At 38.2% G+C, this 11,145-nt stretch overlaps 3 protein-coding genes across 4 annotated transcripts; 2 read left to right on the top strand and 1 right to left on the bottom strand.

Annotated features, from left to right (window-relative positions):
• Positions 1-751: 751 nt before the first annotated feature.
• On the bottom strand, positions 752-3,036 carry LOC108365096 (signal recognition particle 54 kDa protein-like). The gene is made up of 2 exons (XM_017619056.1): positions 1,952-3,036; positions 752-1,881 (listed from the first exon to the last, which is right to left on the bottom strand). Exons 1-2 carry the CDS (start codon positions 2,867-2,869, stop codon positions 1,273-1,275), a joined length of 1,527 nt encoding a protein of 508 aa, XP_017474545.1. The 5' UTR covers positions 2,870-3,036; the 3' UTR covers positions 752-1,272.
• Positions 3,037-4,052: 1,016 nt separating this feature from the next.
• Positions 4,053-6,467, top strand: wls (Wnt ligand secretion mediator). Of its 2 annotated transcripts, XM_017619055.1 has the most exons (3): positions 4,053-4,633; positions 4,691-5,553; positions 5,629-6,467. In XM_017619055.1, the coding sequence occupies exons 1-3, from the start codon at positions 4,191-4,193 to the stop codon at positions 6,003-6,005; spliced, it is 1,683 nt and encodes a 560-aa protein (XP_017474544.1). In that variant the 5' UTR covers positions 4,053-4,190; the 3' UTR covers positions 6,006-6,467. The 2 variants fall into 2 exon arrangements, with proteins under 2 accessions (XP_017474544.1, XP_017474543.1); XM_017619054.1 differs by having other exon boundaries at positions 4,691-6,467.
• A 1,005-nt stretch (positions 6,468-7,472) lies between these two features.
• LOC108365097 (ankyrin repeat domain-containing protein 54) lies at positions 7,473-9,873 on the top strand. Its single transcript, XM_017619057.1, has one exon. It carries the CDS (start codon positions 7,660-7,662, stop codon positions 8,641-8,643), a length of 984 nt encoding a protein of 327 aa, XP_017474546.1. The 5' UTR covers positions 7,473-7,659; the 3' UTR covers positions 8,644-9,873.
• The last annotated feature ends 1,272 nt before the right edge of the window (positions 9,874-11,145 follow it).

The following is an 11,145-nucleotide window of genomic DNA, read 5'->3' as shown; positions in this document are numbered from 1 at the left end:
TGTCGTGAAGAGGGTTAGGCTCTGTGCAGTGAAGAAGCGAGAAGGTCCAGAGAGCCGCTTACTTTCTTGCAGAAGTCATCTATTTTATTCCCGGACGCCAATATCAAACAGTTGTCAGCATATGAGATCAGGGCAATTCCCTCCGGTGACATGGAAGCTTCTCTGTGGAGAGAAGCCTCGATATCTTCTAGAAGCTTGGAACGATAGACGGTGTCAAACAACTTTGACACGTCCAACGCCACTATGGCTGTTCTCTCGCCGGGTTGGTTACGGTTAAGACCACGAGTTATTTGCGAGAACAGCCGCTTCTGCCGGAAAGTTTGGGTTAACTTCCTCGATGCGTCCGGATGGAATGAAGCAAGCCGCTGTGGCAGTGACAACCTTGCGAAACTGGCGTTCGCCAGCATAAATATGGGGTATTTAAACTCGAGCTCGACATCGCCTGACCGGCCAGCTATGACTTGACGTTCTAGGGGGTAACCCTGGGGTGAATGTAAAAGAAGCGTGGGGTGGTCTACCTTGCTCCTGTTACGCTTGACACTGTGGTGGATGACTGCAATGATTGCACTGATGTCTGTGGCTGCAGTGGTCTGCAACAGGGGACGCGGGTGGAAAGTATTGCATAAAAAAACATCGATTCAAAGATTAACATATACAGGCAGGCAAAGTATACTGTACACAACAAAAATCGGGTTTCCTTTAAAGTCTCCGAACACGAGTCCATCGTCGGTTTCAAGAAAAACGACGTATGTATATATGTATGTAACTATGTATTTCGTCTCCTTTATTTTTTTATTAATCATGCAACCTCTATGATTCGAAGAATCTGCAATACAACTTAACCTAGGGTATATGTATGCTAAAGAATTTTTCTTTTCCGATGAGGACTGAATATAAAGCAATCAATAAGCTTGATTTGCGTACTTCCTTTTTGCTCAAACACGTTTTTTTTTTGTGGTTCTTAATAATTTATTGGCATCAATACAAAAAGAGCACATCTTGAGAGTGGGCATAATTTTATGCCACTTTATGTGCTAGGTTTGGTCCTCAATCGCTTCGATTTAAATAACATAAAATTTACATACGTAATAAACAATCGAAAAATATGTTCAATAGAAAAACACAAGAAAAACTATCGCAGCAACAAGAAAAGCAGATGTGCTTAACGTATTTTATGTTTCCCACATCATCAGCTCTGGCATAATTTGCTTACCCTCTTTCTTAACAAATACTTTCGCTAGAATCTAAAAATTTGCTCACTGATTGCCGCTCTCATTTTCCACCAAAACCACCCATTAAATTTCCCAATCCGCCGAGACCACCAGCCGCTCCTTGCTGCAGCTGCCTCATCATATTTTGCAGTCCACCAACTCCTCCCATTTGCTGCAACATACGCGGATCAATCATTTTCGCCATTTGTTGATTTAATTTTGCCATTTGCGTGGGATTTACGTTTTTCGTCATGTCACCTTGCTTGAAGAGGCCCTTAACTCCACCCATTTTTTTCACCACTGCGGCAAATTTCGTATAATGAGATATTAGATCGCGAACTTCCTTCTCTAGCACACCAGCACCCTGTGCAACACGAACGTATCGTGTCGGTTGCTTTGTAAATAATTTTACGCCGTCGCGATTATCTAGTTCTCCATCAGACATACTATCCATCATAGTCATCATACGTTTTATTCGTGCCATTGATTCTTGTTCACCGCCTTTGGTCATAAAGTCTTGTGAAAATCCCGGAATCATTCCCATTATTTGCGAAAAAGGTCCCATTTTCATGATATTCTGAAACTGTTCGTACATATCGCGTATTGTGAATTGACCGTGTTTGATCTTTTCAAGAAGCTCTTCGTTGCCGTCCAGTTTAAGTTCATTGACCTTAATAAAAAATATAATGAGGTTATCAGAACGATATATACATATACATATGTATTGTGAAAGAATTCACCTTGTCAATCAATCCCTCGATATCGCCCATTCCAAGAAGTTTACTTATAAATGGTTTTGTTTTAAATGGTTCCAAGTCATCGATATGTTCTCCAGTACCAATGAAAATAATTGGCGAGTTAGTTGATGCAACAGCCGAAAGTGCACCGCCACCCTTTGCATGCCCGTCCAGCTTGGTAATTATAACTGAACCAATGTCGACCTTGTCCTTGAAAGCTTTCGCTTGAGCTTCACAAGCCTGTCCAATAGTGGCATCCATCACGAATATTATGTTATCTGGAGAGACGGCTCTAGAAACAGCCAACATCTCTTCGAACAAAGACTCCTCTTGTTTGTGACGACCCGAAGTATCGACGATGATGATTTCAAAGCCTTCTCGTTTAAACATGTCAACACCTTCCTGTGCTATAACGACAGGATCGATTTCAGTGTAACTGCCGTAGAATGGAATACGCGCTTTTGTGGCATTCTGCTTAATTTGATCATAAGCACCAGCTCGAAAAGTATCGGCACACACAAGACAAGATTTCCAGTTGCGTTTTTGGTAGTGATAGGCTAGCTTGGTACATGTAGTTGTCTTGCCGGAACCTTGCAGGCCGACGAACATTATAACATTGGCACGCCCCTTCACAGGCTGATACGGCTTTACACCTGGATCGACCAATTTGATCAATTCCTTAAAAACGGCAGACTGTATCATACGTCGCTTATTCAATCCACCTGCCATCTCATCGAAATCAATAACAGCTCTCACATTCTCGCGTAATTGCTTCACCAGACGAATATTCACATCAGCCTCAAGCAAGGCTGCGCATATTTCTTTCAGCATTGAATTGAGAGCCTCCTCATTGATTACTGTCGCCTTACTCAGCGATTGGATCGCTGAGGTGATCTTCCGTCCTAAATCTGCCAAAACCATACTTTCGCCGTACTAGCCCGTATTCCCTTGCAATTTTCAGTTTTCACAATTATTTATAAATACTTATTATTTTCTAAATAAAAGCAGAACAAAGTACATAAAATCCAGACTTTTACTTTTTGACACGTCGATGTGCACGGTAGTGAAGGCAAACTATCGATAGCAGTATCATGTGTATAGTACATGAATATAGATACTATCGACATATACGCATTGTGTACGTAATTTCGGGAAATTGTACATACCCAAACATATATATTTACAGAAAAGGCAAAAGGATTAAAAAAAATAAAAATTTATAAAAAAATTTGAAGTGAAAACTATCGTTTGAGTATTGATTTTATTTGAAATTTAAATACGACTTTCTTCTGATTGTGTAATGTAACCCCAAAAGATACAAATTTTCTCATTAAATCGAAGGTACACAGCATGCGTTCGCCGGCAAATGCATTACGCCATTAATGTCAAATAAAATTGAATACGCCTCTCCGAATACGCTAACACAGTTGCCATCGAAAGTAAACGAACTCGCTACTTTTCTATTGCGTTCATGTGTTGACATTGGAAATTACATATGTGGATATGCCAAACAGCTGTTGTTGTTTACAATAATGAGCGACACAACGTGAGGTTTGTAACGGCAAACTTTTCAACGTGGTCAACGCACAAACAAATCAACGCAATGCCGCAGCAAATAAAATTGTGTACCTTCAGCTTTACGTAGTATGCGGCAAACTATCACGACTATCGATAGTGCTGGCCCATCATTGCCCAAAAACCAATGCAATTATCGAAGGTGTCCACTATCGATAGTTTGCATGGTCAGCCAGCTGTCATAATTGACTAAATCTCAATTGTAGCTAGTCACTAACAGATGTCTCTGTAAAGTGTTCTATCAAATATATATCATGACATTTATAGCAAGCTCTCACGACATATTCCATATATCGTGACGAAAAAAGGAGGAAAACGTTGAAAAAATTGTAATTTTTGGGTTTTAAGAGCCGGATTTTGTCCTAGCACGATGTCATCGCGATGAGTAGAGATTATTTCCACCGTAATGTAGCAAGTTGAATGACATAATCCCATGAATCAAAGAACGTAACGTACGTTCTTTGTCGCTTCTTATACATTTACGTTCTTTGGTGGCATGCTTACGTTTGACATCGCGAATTTAATAATATGGCATTACCATTAACTTCTGGCACAGTCGCTATTGATAGCGGCAACGTTTTATTTTACTTTTTCGTGTACAACAAATTTTATATTTTTAATATCTATTAAATTCATAGCATTCCAAAGATAAGTGAGGTGACTTAAAATGACGGGCACCATTCTAGAGAATCTCAGTGGGCGGAAATTATCCGTATTAGTTACCCTCTTATTGTTAAGTCAAGTAGCCTGCTTTCTTTTGGGCGGTCTTCTGGCACCGTTGCCAGCCGGCCACCAAGTCATTTTAGCCATGGTATGTAAAGATACGCCCGGACGGCAGAATGATACGACTTTTTGGCTGCATTTACGCGGCGATGGAAAATGTCCAGCTGTCTCCCAGGAGGATATCGAACAACACTACACGAAAATGGCCAATGAGATAGTATATATATTCCAAATGCCCTTACCGCGCGGCGAAGAATTAGATTATTCACGATGGCAACAAAATTTGATTGGCGTATTGCAAGTGGATATTGCATACGAACCGCAGGTATCACTGGTCGAACCTCCTAAGGATCTACAATTAACTATTGATGCTCGTTTGGCTTACAGGTTGGTCGTGCATACAATTTATGGGTGTAAAATATACTGAAAATCCAATTTTTGCAGAAATAAAGGTGACAAGAAACGTGATTGGAAATTGTATGCACATTCTTTGGAAAAACGTTATCTCGATTGTGGTATTAAAACAGCGAGCCAAGAGGAATCGTTATATTCTTGTGACATGGTGCCACTATTTGAATTGGGTGATCTTCATCACGATTACTATTTGCTGAATTTGCGTTTTCCAATTGATACGGACATGAAAATGAATCTTGATTTTGGGCATATGCACGATCTAACTTTAACAGTAATACATCAGAATGGTGGTTTCACAAAAGTGTGGTTGTCACTCAAAACAGTACTCTTCCCATTCGTCGTGGCCATAATGATTTGGTTTTGGCGTCGTGTACATATCCTACAACGGTCGCCTGCCCTACTCGAATATATGCTTATTTATCTTGGTGGTGCGCTAACATTTCTCAACTTCCCAATAGAATATCTTTCTTTGTTCATAGAAATGCCGTATTTGTTACTATTGAGCGACATTCGTCAGGGAGTCTTCTATGCAATGTTGCTGTCTTTCTGGTTGGTATTTGCCGGGGAGCATATGTTAATTCAGGAATCACCATATAAGTCAACAATTCGATCTCGCTACTGGAAGCATTTGTCTGCTGTTGTAGTAGGATGCTTATCTCTTTTTACTTTTGATATCTGTGAGCGCGGGGTTCAGATGCGTAACCCTTTCTATTCCATTTGGACCACACCTATTGGTGCTAGAGTGGCAATGGGCTTCATAATTTTGGCAGCGATTTCAGCGGGTATTTATTTCCTCTTTCTTTGCTACATGGTTTGGAAAGTTTTCAGGAATATTGGCGCTAAACGTACTTCATTGCCTTCTATGTCAAATGCACGCCGACTACACTATGAAGGTAAGCAAGACTCGAACGTTAACAAATTTAACTTTCTTTATACCGAAACTAAATATCGTGAATTTTTCATTTTAGGTCTTATATTTAGATTTAAATTTCTGATGCTAGCAACCCTGCTATGTGCTGGACTAACAGTTGCCGGCTTTATCATAGGTCAAGTTGCTGAGGGTCAATGGAAATGGGACGAAGATATGGAAATACAATTAACATCGGCTTTCTTAACCGGTGTCTACGGAATGTGGAACATTTACATATTTGCACTGCTTATACTCTATGCCCCAAGTCACAAACAATGGCCTTCTAATAACTCCGATGAAACGACAAGGTCCAATGAAAATATTGTTGCTGCAGCCGCAAGTGAAGAAATTGAATTTAGTCACTTACCTTCCGATTCTAACCCAAGTGAGATTTCTTCCCTCACTTCATTCAGTAGAAAAGTAGCATTTGATTAAGAGGAAGTTCAAAATACTTTTAGGAAGCTGTTATCAGCGTTTTAAATAGACTGAAATTTGGCGCAGAATGGCAATGCAAATCTATGTAACTTTGTATATACAATATTTGTGCATATATATAATGCAATGTACTTAAACATTATGAACATTAGGAGAGTGTTAATATGCCCATATGTATGTATTTACCCACATAACTAATTTTCATATAAGAGTATAGCAATAACCTAACCGCATTTACGGTTCAATGACTTAAATGTTTTCATATAATTATCTTGCCATTAACAAATTACAATCTCAAAAGCTAGCGTCGATATTATTTTACACCATCCATACTATGTTCTTAATATTAGTCTTAGGCACAAACGTTTATAAACTAAGAATAAAATCTAACAGTATTATGTTTGAGGATGTGTATTTAAAAAGTAAGAAAAAAATTCTTTGCCCCGTCACTTAAAGACGTAATAATTAGTGTGTTTTTTTTTTGTATTATTGTATTGATGTAGTGTGTGCATGTACTTTCAACTTTTATAAAATAAACATATATTTTGAATGCAAATAAATTTCTAATGTTAGAGAACCATCGCAAATTTGAATTTAAATTAATTGCGGGAGGATTGTCCGATGTTCTACATTTTATCACGTCTTGCATATCATTTTGTTCTATAAATTCGATCAGCAATTCATAGCAGTTTGCTTTTATATTTTATATGCAAGGATTGATTTTCTATATCCAGGGCTATCACTGAATCCGTCGTAGTCCGAATTTTCGTAAAATCTACGAAGATGCTATCGCTGAATCCGAGTAGCTACGTACGAAGCATACACTTTGAGTGCATAGGTTCGTAGCAATTTGGATTCAGTGACCGCATTTTCGTACATTTTACGAAAATTGGACTACGATGGTTTCAGCGATAGCCCAGATTGTAATTTCAAACTTTTACTAAAACTCTAATAGACAAAGCGCTTATGACTTCAGTTCCGGTATCAAAATGTTGCCTTCATTTCCTGTTTTAGTTTTGATAACATTATACATGTCTCCCGGAATGGAAATAATCTACTGCATCTTTACATGGAAGTGAGTCGATATCAAAGATTAAATAAAAATAAATCCAGAAAGAAGTAGATTCTGTAAACTATTTTAAGTATGTAAAGGTAACCTCAAGTATAGTCATATTGGACTGCAAATTAAAAAAGCATTTTCCTTATAAATAATAGGAATGCGCGTGAACGCACAAGAGTACTCTAATGCTGGACAAAGCGTTCGAAGAATAAATACGTAACTTTTCTGATTTTACCTGAAATTTATGGACAAAGAAAGAAACCATGCTCTGGGTATAACATTTTTTATGCAAATTGAAAATATAGCAACTCCCAGTCTGGCAACTACAAAATTTGACAGCCAGATCTGGTGTTATTGAAAATTGAAAAAGAGGCGAAGAAGAGGAAAAAAACACAAAATACACAAAACAAAAATTTTCCAATGTGTGAAAAAATATTGTTTATTTAAGAAAACGTGAAAAATATTCCAAATATAAACGAAAATATCTGAATATTTGTAATATCACTACTAAAGCTTTATATAACGTGCAGTTGAGAGCAGAAAAACGTATCATTTATATCACAAAGCGCAGAGCGCAAGGTACACACACACGCAATGGCCGCGAATGATTCCGGCGTAGAGACTAGTAATGATAGCAACGATGGAGTCAGTGGTGTCGCCGTTAATATTGGAAACGGTTTATCGGTGGGAATTGGCACCAGTATGACTAAAATTATTGACATTACACCTCCACCGGCCATAATGCCGCCCACCCCAACGTCCTCGCCCAACACACATGAGTGGCCCAACTTCAGTCCGAATGCATTCCAACTGAATCGCGGGGAACATTTTGCGCTACCACACTTGCCACCACTGCCCCTAAATTCGGATTACTTGCTTCATCCGAGCAACCTGCCATCAGGAAGCCATCTCTCGCAATTCAAAATGCGGCTACGTACGCGTAGTAAGCAGCGCTTGCGTTCGAACTATAACAACATTTTAGCAGAGTCAAATGGTCGTAAACTACGTACCGCTGCTACCACCTGCAATATTGAATTACTAACTCGTGTATTAGAATCGGGAGCGGATCCGAATGCGGCTGACGAATATAAACGCAGCCCACTACATTTAGCCGCTTGCCGTGGCTATATACAAATCGTCCAACAGCTACTGAAATTCGGGGCTAACCCAAATGTTGTGGATTCTTTAGGCAATACGCCACTGCATCTTGCCGTCATTTCGGCCAGCTCTAATAATTTTAACGTAGTGGTGCGTGTACTTCTGCAGGGCGGTGCCAGTGTGCATATGTATGATCGCAGTGGTAAAACCCCACTGGAATTGGCAGAGGCAAAGTTGAGGCTATTACGCACACGCTACGACCGTCCTACTCCCGAGTCCGCCAAAATACTTGAAGATATGTGCATGCTGACAACGCTTATTTTGCGCTACATGGTCAAACAACAACGTGAACTGGAAGATTTATCTGCGCTGGAGCAACGTTTGCAGAATTTGAGTACCAGCGACGATCAAGATCAAGTTGTTTCACAGACAGCGGATGAGTTGCTTGCAAGTGTCGAACGTCTGTCCATCAATAAGTAAATGCAATTCAACAAGTGATGATGGCTCAATATAAAAATATATCAGTTTTTTATATCCTCGCTTAAAGTGGCAAGGTATAACTCCATTGTCTAGGTTTGTAATGCATTTAAAAAAAAATCAAAAATGCGGCAACCAAAAGAGTACAATACATATGTATGTATGTATATTATTTACCAAGGTGACGATAGTGAAACGGTTTGAATAACTTTTGATTTGTTTGTGTGATTTAATAACATTTTCTTAATTTAAGACCTCAGCGAACGTAAATTGTCCTCTGCAAAAGTTAAATTCAAATTATTTCGAATTTTCATTGAGCATAGGCCTATTTAGTTTTGTACTTTCTAATAGTATTGAATTGTACTATGTACATATATAAGCGTCGAAGCAACCGATTTCAAAATATGATAAACTATGCCCAGGATATATGTATGTACATATATCTGCCGAGTCTCTGCGAAATGCTTGCAACCGCATAAAAGGCTGTACATTTACTTTTTTAATTAAACATATTTGCGTTCTTTTGCGTAATATTTTTCGATAAAGCGGAAACGTTCATCATTTTTAAGATTTAAGTTTCAAATTTATGTTATAGTGCTTACACTGATTTGAAAAGTGTACAGGAGACGCAATACTTGCGTTCCAGATGCTTAACGATTTGCAGGTTTTTACAGGAAGCCGTTCCAGGTGACCACTACAACAACAACAACAACAACCTTTCATAAGGTTTATGAATGGAGAAAACACCTTTTCCTGCAAATCCTGTGAAACCTGCAAATCGTGAAGCATCTGTAACGCACTTAATATGGGCATAAAAACCATTCATTATGCAGAAAAAACTGTACATTGACAACAACAAACTGATAAAAATATAACAAAACACGTTACAATGGTATTTGAAAATTTTAAGTTTAACATTAAGGTAAATTTACAAAAATATTTAAAACGAAATAAGTGGAAAATTTAGGAAACAAAACAAATTCAAAGTAGAAGTTACAAAAAGATCAATCTCGCATCGCATAAAAGGGGATTAAAGAAATTCATTAGATGCATTGAGTATATACTTACATATGTATACATATATGTATGGAAAATGTGAACTATATGCCTAAATGCAGTAGAGAAACTATCACACCGAAATGATAAATAACTTTATTGATAAAATTATTAAACTGTATGTAATTTCAATTTAATGAGTGTGAAAATAAAGGCATTTGCCGCTTAAACCAAAAACAAAAAATGTTGAACCAAATGAAATGAAATAAGCATTAATGATTATTATAGCTATATTTCTGTAACAACCGCTTTGTCTCCAAACCAAATTTGACAAGGGATGACGGAAAATCGTTCCACAATACAGCAAATTTAGAGTTATTTTTGGGAAATGCTGCTGGAATGAAAGTCCTAGGCCAGATACAAATACGGCAGAATAAGTGCCGATTCACACATTCTAGGTTAACCTCCAGTCGGTTTTAAACGTGAGCTGTATGGTGTTATGTTATTCTCAGCTCCCCGGTTGGAGCCGAGTTCACTTTGCTGTATCCGGCTGTCGGGTGCCGGTTAACTATTTGCTGGCACTGCAGATTCCCATTGTTTAAAATAAAAGCTTTCGCTCCTGCCACCTTCAATAGTGATTTTGCACTTGATTACATGTTGAAAAAAAGTTTCTAAAATATTCAGCGATACAAAAATAACTGAAGTCTTCAAGCGTGAAAGCAACAGAGACTTTGGCTTACCGGCTACCAGTTACTTCGCAATCGGACCGTGTGAAACGGTACTAAGGGCAAATAATTATAAGCGTATGTACTTTGTTGTAGACACAATTTTTGGGAGTACTTTTGGAGTTGGTACATTCGAATTTTCGGGCTTTAAAGTGTAGAAGTCCAACGCTCATTATATCGTCACTACACACGAATAAAGGCGCGCTAGTGTTTTGACGGCGGAAAAAGATGCGACAAAAAATTTTGCGAAAAGATGCTTATGAAAAACTTCGGCGAAGTATGCTAAGCGTCTTTGAAGCTAAAGTTTTTGTTTGCGTCTTTTTTTTGCCGTCAACTTTTGAGCTCACGCCTTTATTCGTGTCTAGTGACGATATATATTGCATATGGGGGAATTCGACTCCTAGGCAATTATTTGTGTTGGGTATAACAAGCACATCTATTGACGTTTTTGCCAATTTCTAGAGCATTGGTAGCTCTTGGAATCACATGTTTTGTCAAATGAAAAAAAAACGTCAAAACAAGCTTGAACAGTTGCATAGCTATCGATGATCGGATTATCGATACTATACGAAATTAGTTTTAAAAACATCGACATGTCGTCGAAAGTATCGTATGAAGTTGGCGCCCAATTTTGATGTGACGATTTTTTATAAACTGAGTCCTACTATCTATGACATTTGTTTCCCTTTTTAGGGTACTTTTTTAATTTAAACTTTTAGTTTATTTTTGGTTGTTTATTGCCGGAGAAGAGAGGGAACCCCAGTTTTTTACTGCAGTTTAATTT

This window comes from Rhagoletis zephyria, unplaced genomic scaffold (assembly GCF_001687245.7).
Source record: "Rhagoletis zephyria isolate East Lansing unplaced genomic scaffold, Rhagoletis_zephyria_1.1 Rzeph_scaffold_01774, whole genome shotgun sequence".
NCBI classification, from domain to species: Eukaryota; Metazoa; Arthropoda; class Insecta; order Diptera; family Tephritidae; genus Rhagoletis; species Rhagoletis zephyria.
This window is presented reverse-complemented; position numbering and strand designations above follow the sequence as displayed.